Here is a 14,524-nt window from a genome sequence, read left to right as displayed (position 1 = left end):
AATGAACATTCTGATTTCGAGTATACAGCATCAGTGCTGTACTGCCTTTGTTGTTCATGGTGGTTGTCCTACATATTAAGATGAAATCCCCAGAATTGTGGAGGTGTAAAGATGACTGATTTATACCAAAATGAACTGAAAATGTGAGCTGAATAATGTGTTCACAGCAGTTTTTGCGTTATCATAGATGTTATAAATTACAAGAATCTATGAAATATTTTGCTGCATATTTTAGTAGTAGAATTTTTAAAAGCAAAATGGAATGTGAAATAATTTTTTTAACGTTGATAATCAAGGTAGATTTTAATCTCACTAAAATTTAGAATTAATATGTGTTATTATAAAAGAAAAGCAAAACTTTTTATGTATTTGGGTCTATAGATCTACAGAGAGATTATGGCTGTTCTAAGCCATGTTGACCAAGCTGAACAGAGCAAATTGAAGTTTCATGAGAAGACTGACCTTTGCCACTTGAGTGCCCAGACTGTGTTTTCAATATTGGATTGTTTAACGGTTTGGTGTCATCAGTATTTTGTGATGTTGAGATCTAGTAACCAGAATAACTCCAAGCCTGCAAATAAAGGGAAAGGTAGTTGGAATACTCATTAATTAATCATGAGCTTAAGTTACTGGTATTTTATGTTCTTTTTTCTTTGAGAAATTAAAGACTGTAAATATTATAAAACAATTAAAATGCCTGTTCTAGTCATTGATTAACAGCCTTATTTATGTTTTTACAACATAAAAATGTCACTTTGCTAGGAAATAAGTAATGATTTATTAGGGTAATAATTTCAAAATTTGAAGCAGAGTTACCAGAATATTTTCTCATGTAAAATAATTGAATTTACTACAAGACTTTCATCTGTAGAAGCTAGTGGTGGTAATAACTTTTGGGTAACAAATTTTCTACAGTGTTCTTTAAGAAAAATTAATTTCATTATTAGTCTAGCCTGTATTTCTAAAACTGTTGTGTTGCCTTTTAGATTCCTTTAGGTAGAGGAGAAGGTTTGTCCACTTAGTTGTTGTTACTTTCTCATTGTGTAAAGCATCATTCTTTGGCTACAGGTTGAGATCCAGTCATATATATTTATATACACACACAAAACATTGTGGTCCAATAACCCTAACCACTAACATGAGATACAGTTTTCATGACTGCCTAAATCCAACCTTGGCTACCTGGTTGAGGCTAACCTATACGAATGATTACTCGTATTCTGTTCCACCTTGGATATAAAAATTAAGTTTCAGGTGAAGAGCATATCTGTTCTGGAGGTAGTTCAGTTCTCCCACTCTTGTACTATTCTTTTTTCTTGGTATTCTCCTGTTCTATGAAGACACTTTCTGTATGGATCATGCCTGCACCAGCCCCTCCACCTTCTTAACATGGGATTCTAGTGTCAGTAGATGGTCTATTTCGAAAGTTAACTGAACATGTATTTTCGATAATACTTACCTTCACTGACACTCTCCTGTTCTATCTTCCCACTAAAACCAAATGTATTTCTCAGAAAAAGTGACTGTGTTGTCAGGATGAGATGGTTATATACAGTACCTAGTTAGAAGGCACATTAAAGTTTGTGGAGCAGTTTGCTAGTTAGAACTTGTCTAAGGTATTTAAGTTGGGTATAAAAGACTGAAGTTAGTATTTTCAGTGCTTAGATGGGCAAAATATGGAATCCTTAGAAATCATGAAATAGCTGTAATGTCTGCATAGGTAAGTATTATTGGAAGTGCATTTTAGTTTAAGAAAGCATTAGTTTCCATTTTTGATACATTACCATCTAAACCCTGAGTTTGACTTATAGTTTAATGAAGAGCAATTGAATATTTTAAATGGTAGTGTGTACACAAACCTATGTATGTCACTTAGGTCTTTAACATTCAAGAGATGTACAAACAAGTCATCATGTTCTTTCAAGAGCTGTAGTTTGTGACAGGACCTTTTCATCCATGTAGCAAGTGTATAGTTATACTGTGACTTAATCTGGTGCATTATATTCAGTACTGTGTGGTCTAACTTTCATGCAGTATTAAGGACTTAACAATGTTTAATCCTTTTATAATGGGTCATGGATCAAAGGCCATCTTGTTGTGTTTGTTGACTTGCATTCAAGATTGTATTGAACAAATATTTTATGAATTTATGTCAGTAAGTTTGGAATCAAATTGTAGATTATAATTTTACTATTTAATGTTATGTATCAGTTAATTTCTTAGTTTAAAAATAAGTATTAAAAGAATATTGATTTTAGTGAGTCACATGTTATGTTTAATGCTGCACAGTTTAAAATTAGATGTTTGTGGTGTCAAAATACTAAGTTCACAGTTTCATACAAATTAGGGAACTCAGATTACTAACTTTAACAAGCTAGAATATAAAATAAAAAGGTATGAGGTCTTTAACACAGTGGGCTCTATTCAACTCTTTCCAATTTTTGAAACAGTCCATTATATACTCTTACTACAGTATATGACATGTGAATAACCAATCACTAGCTTAAGATGTTCCTAAAGTGGTTTTTTTAGCTATTTTAATCTTCGAAAAAGCTAGTGTTCTTTCAATCTAAGTTTTCAAGGAGTTTGGTTGTGTCTTTAGTCTGCTCATAGTTTCATATATTTTAAAATTGATATAAATCTAGTTACTAAGTGGAATTCTATGGTATCAGTGTAGTTATTTATGATTTTTTGGTTATTCAACTGTATGTATAAAACCTAAAAAAAAATTGTTTGATATCCTCCACTTGTGAAATTTCAAAAGGCTTAGCAACTTATGTCCAGCAACAACCAAGTACAGAGATCGTAGAGAGAAGAGATAATTGTTTGCTTTTCCCATTTTTTTTCTATATTTTAAGAAAAGTTTAATAATTTATTTCTAAATAGTCATAATGTATATACATATATATAATGTATAATAATTTAAATGTGTCTGTATATTACAAAATACTAGTCCACTAAAACACAGCCAAGACAGAAAAGACTAAAGGTCAGTTTTATGTTACTGGATATGTAATATGAGATCACCAGATCAATGCAAGTTGCACAATGCTAGCTAGGCATGACTGGAAGGTCAGTAACATAATAAATATATATGTAACATATAGCATTATGAGACTTAGTCTACTTAAACTAAACATTTGTATTTTCATGTTACAATATGTCATCATCATAGCACTAAAAAAATAAAATTATTTATTTCCTAATTTTTTAATGATAGTTACAAAGCTAGTTAAGTGACAGACCCCACAGCTGGAGTGTAGAAAATAACATAATGTATAAAGTTTTGCTGAAATCAAACATCTGAAATATATTTGGGAAGTTTTAGAGATTATGCAAATAATATTTGAGATTTTTGGGATGAAGAACAGTTTTTAACTCATAACATGAAATCACTTTGCACTCATACTAGTAATGAAACAGGCTCAATTTTCACAAACAGATCTTTTATAAAAATAGTTCATGAAACATCTGATTTTTGTAAAAAAAATACTTGTATCTGTACTAATGTCTACCAGATTTTGTGAAGGTACATGTGCTGTATCAAAAGTTATAGTACAAATACTTAATGTGTGCAAATGTGTAGATGAACTTGTATATTATACTGAGTCTGTAGCAAAAGGGCAAATTACTGCTAGTTATCATAATTTTTTCCTGATCTGTCTCTAGCAAAAGCTATCCTTCATATATAAAATGAAGTAGCATGTATAAACTATCTGTTACACCTTATTCATTGATATTTGTATGTAACTTCTAAAAATATGTAACCTGTAAACTTTAGAACTACATTGATAATGAAGAGAAATTCATCTTTGTATGTGGCTTATGTACTTGTATTGTATATTGTGTTTTCAACTTGGTTCACTGATGAAAACTTTGACTGCATTTAACAGAAACAAGATATGTCAGCAGTCTCATTTGAAAAATCTGATAAGCTGACAATTTTGTAGATTTTGGTTTAAAGTGGAGAAACTATAGAATGATGTGTTGGAGCTTTCATCCTGAAAGGAAGCAAATGTGATGATTGTTATGGTATAAATAAAACCAGAATTTACAAAATATTCGATTTCTCAAAACAAGCAAAGTAAGTTGCAGTTTAATAATAAAATGATCTTGTGGAAACCACCAAAATGTGTTGCCAACTTGCCCTTGAAAGTAGAAATTCAGCTAATAAATGATGGCAGAGTTTCAATGTTGAATTCATTTGCAATTTTTCAGTTTCTGTGCCACATCTCCTTTAGCTCTATATATATATCAACATACTCCATGAAATGCTTCAGTTCATTGTAGAGTCAAATTATTGCAACATCAGTATTTTGGGATTCATCTTTAGTGGTTTTTATTGTTTTTCTGATAAGCTTCAAAGATCTGAAGTTGTTTACATGTACAATCTGTACTATTATAGTTCATTCAAACTTTGCTGCTTTCAACATCTGTTTTGTAACTGATATCAACTTCTGTTTAGAACTTTATCGTTAAAATAATAGATAAAATTCCAAATTATTGTGCTGTGACCAATTTTCTTTTGACTTGATGGAGGTTGTTAAGATTTTGTTATTGACAAATAAAAACCCATTATTACACATTTTTGCAAGGTGACCTGTTTTTCTTGGACCTGACAGAAATTTTTGTGATTCTATTCTTTACATAATAAGACATGGTTTGTAATTATTGGTGACCTAATGGAGGTCCTATGGGTTTTGTTCTTGACAGAATAAAACGATTCTTAGTTGTTGAGATGTAATCTGCTACTAGGACCTCAAGATGGCTGTTTTGGTTCTGTTGTTAACAGAATAGAATTATTCTCAGTTATTGAGATGTGACCCATTACTAAGACCTCATGATGACTGTTGTGGTTCTGTATATTCATAAGCTCATGCATAGAATGAATACACCAACTTTCCTTAATCTATAATAAATGTTTTACATGTAAAGACAAAGTATTTTTTGTGATTTGCTTTTGCTAATGCATGAATTGACAAAGTTGTTATTTCTCTTGTGGACCCACATAATGATCCCAACTATAAGTCTGTTTATGACTTCCTGAAGAGTGTTCCAGAAGACCTTTTAGCTCCTTTGTTTGTCAAGCTTATGCTCGGGCTTTAATGTATTTAGAATTATCAATCAAGAATAACCAAGAATCATCACGGCTACAGTTGGCTTTCTTGCAGGTAAATAATTTTGAAATGATATCTCTTGTAATTTTGTATAATGAAATATTAATACTACTAAGATTACATCACATGCCAGAATATTCTGTTTGATTTCAAATGACAAAATAATAGTTTAAGGAAAACAATAGATATTGGTAATTTTGCATTGAAACAGATTTTAAGTGTGAATCTGCAGTGTGTGTTATGTGAAGTTGCAATATTCATGAGATGAATAGAAACCAAACTGTGTAAAGTTTAATACTTACAATCTTTCAATGAGCTAATTGTATAATAAAATTCTGGGCTTGTACCTTAAACTCAGATTTGTGCTATAACTTTTACTACTGTCAGACTTACATCTTCTGTAGTACAACTTTACATGCACATATACATAAAATTATAGCTCTCAAAGAATATTTTCAGAGTACTCATGTTAAAATGTTTTTATTTTTTATTGTTTACACCTTTTCTCCTGATAATTTGGTTCATATCAACAAAATTTCCCATTATTTCAATGGTACTGTCACAGGGCAGACTCAGTGTACCTTATTTCTGATCCTGTGCCTCTCCTTACCTGTTAATGAACTTCAGAATCACTCTTTATAAGAATAAGGAATCTAAGAATATTCAGTATTCAAATGCAAAAAATGTTTTTATATATATATAGGATGAATGCATTGTTTTTTATTACTACTTTTTTCAGTTGTGATCAGTATGCATCTATTTTTTTGTCTTAGAAACTGTACATCCTCCTTGATGAACCAGATGGAGTGGCAGGAGTAGCAGCATCTCGTCAAGAAGACCCCACACTTCATGATTTGATTCTAGGTCATGAAGCAACTGGTATGTAAAAGTAAATATTTCTTTATGTATGTAACTGTTAACCCTTTCCAGATGGGTCATGGGTCAAAGGCCACATCATTGCACTTGTCAACTTACATTCAAAATTTTATTGAACTACTATTTTATAACTTCTTAAGTTTGGTATCAAACTGTATGTTAATATTTAAATTTTCATATTATACGTTATTTAAAAAGACACCTAAACATCGATTTTTGTGTGTCATGATGTGTTTTTATCTGATTTTTGAGTTATCTGTGAACTTTTAAATTTGGTTGTTTGTTAGTAATTCAAATTAGCATATACTAAGGTAATTAGAGAACTGATTTTGTGGTCTTTATTTACTGAGTACTAACTTAAACATAATTAAATTTTATCCTGTGTATAGTATTATCTACTAATTGATTTGTTCCCAGTTGGTACAGCAGTAAGTTTATAGATTTACAATGCTAAAATCAGGGGTTCAATTCCCCTCGGTAGACTCAGCAGATAGCCAGATGTTTGCTATAAGAAAACATACACACACACACACTAATTGATTTTTGTTGTTTTTTATAAACTGGTAAGTCTATAACCTAGTTATTTTTGGTGAATTTCTGTTTTCTCAATCACTATGATTTTCTTTTACACAGATATACTATCCATTTATTTTATTAATTCAAGCTATGCTATTTTTATTAATTATTCTATTACATTGTATCCAACATAAAATTTATACAATTATACACTTGTGCTTTTAATGTTTTAAAAAGTTGTCCAAAGATGATGATAAGTCTTCATGACAACACTGGTATTACTGATGATGATGTTTTGCTTCCAGCATCTCTCTTCATCCTCAGATAACTTAACTCTGGGTGTACAAGCTAAAGAGGCATATTGAAAACTTCTTAAACAGCTTACCTGTTTGCTGTGGATGGACATACTTTGTCAGCATTCAAAACTCTAGTAAAGTATAAAAGCAAAATGGGGTACAGTTGATTTCAGATCTTGATAATGCCAATAGAAAGAAATAATTAATTAACATTATTGTTGAAGCCATTCAAGTTGCAGTACTTTTATGCAATGCTTAGTTGTGGTAGTTACACATGAAAACTGGCTCTAAAAATAAACAAACTGATTTTTGCTAAAGCAGTGAAGCAATGTTTTACAGTTTATTTCTGTTGTTGCCTTACAGAACATTGGGAGCTTTGGCGATGTAGGTACAAGTAATCTAAAGAGGATTATTGGTGATGGACTTAAAGATGATGGAAATGTTTTAATTCCATCAAAGAAATATGCTTACATGCTAATTTTAGCTACAGCTTATGAAGTCTCTTTTGACAAATCCTGTTTTTTTAAATATTGCCTTTAGAATTAAGAACTTAAAACTTGTATACTGTTATAATATGCATTATTAGCTGAGATGTTTATGCTATTCTAATTGTTATAACAAATTAATTAAATTTTGATTGTGAGACACTAAGATCTTGTGTCATGCCAAGTAAGTAATACTTTTGGCGATCGGTTTATCTTTTTCAGAACAAGCATCATAGTGTGAGAATTGACATTTGCTCAGTAGGTAATACCCTCTTCTCTAACTCATTTTCCATTGCATCAAGAGCTATGAAAGTTAACATAATTTCTTATAATGTTGTAATCACTCACACAAAGCATAACTTTTATAGTCTTCGATCTCATTTGGTTACACATCCCAGAAATTGTAAATTTGTAAATCAGACCCAATGTGACATGCCCACATATCACATCCTCTTGTTTCAGAAATTGCCAGTAGTTATCTGTGATGTTTAATACCACATTATGTGTAAATAATAGAAAGCCAACATTCTAAGGCTGGTGTAGAATCTCTAGCATCAGGGAAACATTTGCTGAGGCTTTGTTATCTTAACATCTTTTATATTTTGGTTTTTCTGATTTACTTGCTCCTGATTATGATATAGTGACCTAATTTTAATTCACTAACTTGACAGGTTCTCTTCTGCCAAAGAAAATCCACAGTCAATTTAATGAGACTCCGACAAGGGGATCATTGTGATTATCAAATAGTACTTCTGTATGTGAAATCAGAAAACATCGTGTTTAAGTGTGTATCTTTATTAATAACTGTTTATACATACCCCTGTTATTCCACCCTTCATTATGTGCACTAAAGAGAGCTTTTTGTGCACTTTATATTTTTAATGTGTTTAGTTATTCATTATGTAATTGGGCTGTAACAACCAGTTTTTTGTGTCTTAAATATGAAATGTATATTCTTGCTCACATCCAACAAAAGGTCTGGAAAACTGGCATCTTGAATAATTTCAGTGTCTTTGAAATACTTCTCTTGCTGCTGTTTATGAGCTAAGTTCTCATCAACAAAGTTTTGCAGGCACATGAATTCATATTTTCTTTACTAACCAAACATTTCTTTCTGCTGTAATGGTACTGCTAGTGTGGGAATGTTTCTTCTATGTTATTCTGAAATCAAGTATTGTATTAGTTTTGAAGCTACAATTTCATATTTAGGCTGAATTTCTCTGTTATTTTATTTTGTTGTAAACAATTTTATTTTACTCTGTGATGACGACAAAACCCACTTGTAGAGAAAAATATATATGTAAAAACGGCTGGTATGAGTAGAGAAAGCTATGTACAACGATGACTGAAGAAGGTCGAAACATTGTTCGCTCTTCTACATAATGCTTTCTCTACCCATACCAACAGTTTTTACATATATAATTTTTTTATACTGTGTAGTGTTTCAAATTTAATTTAAAACAAAATTTATCAGAGTGTTATGCATCAAAAGTTAGATCTTTCAACCAACTTTATTGTTTTGACAATAAAGCTTGAAGCTTCAGACAAGTCATAATTGTCGTTTTGACATTAAAAATTGAAGCCTTGTACCATTGTTTTGGCACCAGAGTTACAGTTTCACACTTAGATCAAATTTACTTGAATCTTTTGTAATGCTTTGAAACTACAGCTCATTTGGAAAGTCCAGTTGGACATTCAAACCAAATTTCATTGTTTTTTAGTGTTTTAAAATTATTATTTTATTTTCAGACTATACCCCATTTTTACTTTACATTGCTTTAATATTACTACTGATAATTTATGAAATGAATGTATTTGTTCTGTTTTTAATAGTAAGATGTATTTAAAGTAAAAAATTACATGTTGATATATTTGGTAATTATTATATAGTGGTCTCTTTGTTTGTTTTTAGTTCATAAATTCATATATGTGTATATATACATGGGTGCTCTTATCTTAAGCTATTTGACTTTTGTTAATTTTGTTAATCCCCACATTGCTATTTTAACCTTGTGATAAAACAAGAATACATGAAGTCACCAAAGACAAGTGAAGATATCATTTCACATGTATTTCAGATAACTTCTGGAACATTCTAATTAACAATTATTTAAATAGCAAGTTTTTCTCCTTGGTCTTGTGGATATATATAAACAAAATCTGTCATCATTATATCTAAATTTTAAATGATTCATTAGGTGTAACCTTTAAAACTCTTACTATTGTTAAAAATAAATTTGTTGTTTTATTGCTTGAAGTACTTAAATATAAGATCAAATTGTTTGATAGATTGTTTAGGCAGAATATTCATGATGAAACTTTGTGGAATGGACGGCTACTGCTTGTTGTGAAGACACAAGTGTAGAGGATGACATTTCAAAAGTCTTCCGCCTTTAGTCTTAAAGACAAAAAGCAGAAGACTTTTGAAACGTTGTCCTCTACACTTGTGTCTCCACAACAGGCAGTAGCTATCAATTCTACAAAGTTTCATCAAGATCAAATTGCTGAATTTCAAATTCTGTTATCATGTTTGATAGGTCAACTACAAGATGCATTTTCCTGTTATGAAAGAGCTGTAAAAGTTAAATCAGACACAATTAGTCACCATCAGGATCTTCTTCGATGCTTGATGGGTTTAGATCAGTCAAACACAGCACTTACCTATGCTACTGGTCTTCTAAATGAAAGGTTTGTGTTTGTTTGTTTTATGCACACTTTTTAAGTTATTTTCATCCAACAGGAAATAGAGTTGCTTTCTTAAACATGGGTATTTCTTCTTTTTATAATTTGTCTAGCTATACACCTGACAGGAAATAAGATTCATTTGTTAATTATAATTATTTTCTTATATTCATAATGCTTTGTACTAGCACTAACTCTAAATAAACTTCGACATTTTCTTGTGAAAAATGTGAAAGTTTAGATAAATTTTCTTTGTTGCATTATTTTTATAGACCAGAATGGTCAAATGAGATAAATCCATTTCGTGTAGAATCAGCATGGAAGTTAGCAGACTGGGACGGCCTTTCTGAGTTCCTAAAATCAGTAAGTACGATAAGATTAAAAGTATTTTCAAATTTTAAATTAATGTAGTGGCTAGGATGATTTGTTAGCTACATTCATTGGCACAACTGTTTGAGCATAAATGTCTTCTTTATTTATACTTCTGTGCATAAATGTCTTCTTTATTTATATTTCTGTGCATAAATGTCTTCTTTATTTATACTTCTGTGCATAAATGTCTTCTTTATTTATACTTCTGTGCATAAATGTCTTCTTTATTTATACTTCTGTGCATAAATGTCTTCTTTATTTATACTTCTGTGCATAAATGTCTTCTTTATTTATACTTCTGTGCATAAATGTCTTCTTTATTTATACTTCTGCACATAAATGTCTTCTTTATTTATACTTCTGCACATAAATGTCTTATTTATTTATACTTCTGCACATAAATGTCTTCTTTATTTATACTTCTGCAAATAAATGTCTTCTTTATTCATACTTTTGTACATAAATGTCTTTATTCATACTTTTGTACATAAATGTCTTTGTTATTCATAGTTCTGTACTAGTTTAATTGTTCTTCTGATACAGAAGAGCATCGTAAGTCCTCAATTATCTAAAGAAACTGTCCCAAGAGACATATCAGTTTGATTTGTTAAAACTGTGAGTGTCTATTTTTCTCTTACTATGGAAAAAAAAAATTAAAAAACTATTCTGCCTGCAACATGTATAATAAAATTGCATCATGATAAAATAAACTATAATTTGTACAATTTACAGAAATGAATAAAACATTGTTTTACAAGTAGTATGATTAAAGTTTGTCATTTTTATATTCAAACTTTTATTGATTAAAGTTTCAATTAATAATGTTTTATATAACACATTGAAAAACTCATTACTGCCACTTCACTGGAAATTCGTGGTTTCACTGAAAGTCTTTTCACTAGAGATGTAGTACTGTAATATAAATAACAGTGAATCTTGTTTGTTTTTTTATTAGAAATTTGTTTAGAATAGCACTTGCTAATAATACCAGGAGGTTCAATGACCCTTCTTGTAGAGCTGGCTGTCTGGCAGCAAGTAGAGGAGGAATCCTTTACTTACTTTACCAATCGACTTCTGTTTATTTACTGTCCTGTTGACAAGCTCGTATTTTAGTTTTACTGCTGTATCATACAGTTTCCTTTCTTCTGAATGTTGTGAGGAATACTTTCTATGGTTGTCACTTTTGCCATATTAATGCACGTGGAGCCATATTCTTTCATTAGAATTGAGTGGATATGGCAGAGCTTGTTAACTGTCTCATTTACTTTTACCCCTATGTGGTATGGCACACAGTGACAGAGGATGGTCTTACTATACAGTTTCTTTATTTCTGTCATCCATATGGGAAAATACTGAATTACTGATATGATACCTTTCCTATACTAACATAATTGCTTTCCTAGAGTTGCGTTACGCTCTCTTTGTATAAATTTTGCTTATCACTAGCCTTGAGACTTCTGTCCAGATTCATGTTTCCATGCAAATAAGTATGCAACAACCCTCCAACAGTAAGAGAGTAACACACTTTTCTAGCACAGCTGACTTCCTCCATTCTGAAGTATACAATCATCATTTCATGACTGGGCAGTTTATAAGCATTGGGTTTGTCTGTTGGCAGATGTGACAGCTTTTGTACAGCAAGTGGTGGACAAGTTCATGAAGCCTCTGCCTTTCTTTTGTACATGACATATCTCCACTTATGTTTCTTGTTTGAGATGGAAGGAATTTTGTCAGTTTTTTTTTATTATTACCTGCATCCTAATCATGTACCAATGCTGACTTGAAACTGCCTAAACCTTTTTTATTCTTTTGAACAATTTAGTTTCCTCAAGTTTGTTTCATTCACCTTATTTCTGTAGAAATCTCCAATCTTACAATGGTGTTTTGGTGCATGCTCTTTTACTTATCTTTTCTACAGTTGTGTGTTTATCTTCTTCAGCATTATCCTTTCATATTTGGTTGATTTGTTGCTACTATTTGTTAGGAGCATAATGCCCTTGTTACTTAAGTCCTTTAACCCCACCCCTATTTTGTTCTGATATGTTTTCATCTGCCTGTGTAGTTTTACTAAAATATTGTAAAGTGTTTCATTTCTCTGTATTCTACATGGTATATCTCCCTTTCAGTGCAGTATGGAAGTTCTTGGAACTTACCAGTTTCTAACTGCTGGAGTGGTGGACCATGAAGGCTTCGTCAAGTGCATGACAACTTTCAATCAGTAGAGAGTAGGGTGGTGGTGCTCTGCTAGTGCATATAGTGTGTATCCTTTTACTACTGAGCAATGGATGAAAAATTCCCAATATTGTATGGTTTTCTGTTAAACAAGTCTGCCTCATGCATTTTACTCCTGGCTAACTTTTTCCCACATTTTACTATCACTTGAATATCAGTTCTCATGCAGTCTTGTGTTTGAGTCACATATAACCAGTCAGCATATGGCCTCCCATGTATGAATGATAGGGACCCTACACCTACCATGGACCAGACAAAAAATTCCTGACATTACATGGTTTATGACTGGAGTTGACCCACCATGTTTGCATTCCCTTTTTTTTTTTTACCATTTCCCAGGTGTTAAGTTCTCAGGTAGCCTTTTCTTAGTTGTGTACTGGGTCTTCAAACATTTGCCATATCTAAGTTGCCAGAAAAAATGTTGCTTTTCCTTTCTGCTTCCTGCCATTGAAGTAAAGATTTTTGGGACCCTTCTCCTTCTGTAGACAAGAAGACATGTATTCAATACTACCTGGTTTTGGACTAGAGTTAACCTACCATGTACTTTCTATTGCACCTAGCTACTACACTATCAAGCATATCCATTTTCCATACTGGACTTGTTTTCTTGGTGACACGCATCTTCTCTACAGGTGAAGACTACCCTGCATGTGTGTTCCTATGCTTTTGTAGTATAGGGTATTGTGCTCCATCTGTTTTCTTCAGGCACTTTCTGAAGGGAGTTCACCTAAGTTGCTTTTGTTTTGGTTTCTCCACTGTTTTAGTGTGGGATTTAAGCTCTAATGTGAGGGTAGGTAAGATATTGTATTGAATGTTAAGGTTTTCCAATGTTGAAAATGTATTTCGTATAGGTACTTACCTCTGTCACACTTCCCACCCTTCTTGTTTACTTCCAGTACATCTTTAATTGAGTAATTTAAAGTGATAATTGAATAATTATTATAGATTATGCCAGCTGTGCTAGGATAGTACATCACACCCCTATTGGTGGAAAGTTGTCTCATGCTCATTTTTATACTACAGTTCATCAATAGCATGTGGAAATGTGAATTGAGGTGTGAGTCTCAAGGCTAGTGGAGAGTAACAAATTGTGCATGTGGAGGGCAGTATGACCTGAAAAAAAATTGTTATGTGAGAGGATCTAAGTTTTTATTGCAAGTACATTTATGGTGTTGGAAAATTTTAACTTTATACAGTACTGCCTGGAAATTGTTATCAGGTATTATGTCATGGAACTTTCTATTTGCAGTTCATTGTTTTCCATAATCCAGAAAACAGCTTGTTGTGTGGCTTCCATCTCTGTTCTTGAACTTCTTGTATAAGACTTTTAAGTTTCACAAGAAGAATGTGTTGTTTTGCAAGACAGTAAGTACCCAGTCGTCTCTCTGTTTAATATAGGGACCATTTGTGAGTGCGATGACAGATCACTGCTTACATTTTAAATAACTGCTGACAAAATTTTTCTGATTCCCTCTTTGTCTTCTCTCTCTATTTTCTGTTCAGTTTAATTACCACAGATTCCAGTGGTACCAGATGTTTATTTAACATGAGGAACAATGAAACAAGTTGGTGATCAGTTATCTTAATGGTGACTCTTAAGAAAGTAAATTTTAAAGTTAGATTATTTACAACAAACAAACATACTTATCTCAAATAATACAAAGGTTGTATGTGCTTAGTGGCTAATAATCTTTGAGGGTCCTACAATGGGCCTCCATTAAGACCATAAGCCCTAGGGCTGAGCCCCTTCTAGCCCCAACCTAAATGACCCATTGGATCTTTCAATTTAAATTATATTGTAGACTTTAAGAAAATGTTTATTGTGTTGCACTCTTGGTTTCACTCAGTGTCAAGCCTCTGACATATTAGTACCACACACTGCAAAAGTAATTGTTGAGCATTTTAGTCATCCTAAGTGGTGCTCAGCAATAACATATGGTAAATGTAC

General features: G+C 31.8%; 3 protein-coding genes across 8 annotated transcripts in view; 2 read left to right on the top strand and 1 right to left on the bottom strand.

Moving 5' to 3' along the window:
- Window positions 1–519, top strand: part of LOC143248627 (serine/threonine-protein kinase ATR-like) — a 33,861-nt gene extending 33,342 nt beyond the window's left edge. For both annotated transcript variants that reach the window (XM_076497130.1, XM_076497129.1), the window contains one exon: window positions 382–519. The gene's annotated coding sequence lies outside the window, so the exon portion shown is untranslated. The remainder of the gene's footprint in view (window positions 1–381) is intronic.
- The window catches only part of LOC143248632 (serine/threonine-protein kinase ATR-like), a 239,498-nt gene that overhangs the window by 158,022 nt on the left and 66,952 nt on the right, over window positions 1–14,524 (bottom strand). The gene's annotated exons all lie outside the window — the stretch shown is intronic.
- Window positions 654–14,524, top strand: part of LOC143248628 (serine/threonine-protein kinase atr-like) — a 32,649-nt gene continuing 18,778 nt past the window's right edge. Inside the window, exons 1-5 of one of the 2 annotated variants that reach the window (XM_076497132.1) lie at window positions 654–5,171; window positions 5,891–5,996; window positions 7,513–7,552; window positions 9,828–9,978; window positions 10,245–10,335. In XM_076497132.1, the coding sequence (XP_076353247.1) occupies window positions 5,985–5,996; window positions 7,513–7,552; window positions 9,828–9,978; window positions 10,245–10,335 (294 nt within the window). In that variant the 5' untranslated portion in view covers window positions 654–5,171; window positions 5,891–5,984. The remainder of the gene's footprint in view (window positions 5,172–5,890; window positions 5,997–7,512; window positions 7,553–9,827; window positions 9,979–10,244; window positions 10,336–14,524) is intronic. The other variant, XM_076497131.1, reaches the window with a different exon arrangement.

Source organism: Tachypleus tridentatus, chromosome 4 (assembly GCF_004210375.1).
Source record: "Tachypleus tridentatus isolate NWPU-2018 chromosome 4, ASM421037v1, whole genome shotgun sequence".
Lineage (NCBI taxonomy): Eukaryota > Metazoa > Arthropoda > Merostomata > Xiphosura > Limulidae > Tachypleus > Tachypleus tridentatus.
This window is presented reverse-complemented; position numbering and strand designations above follow the sequence as displayed.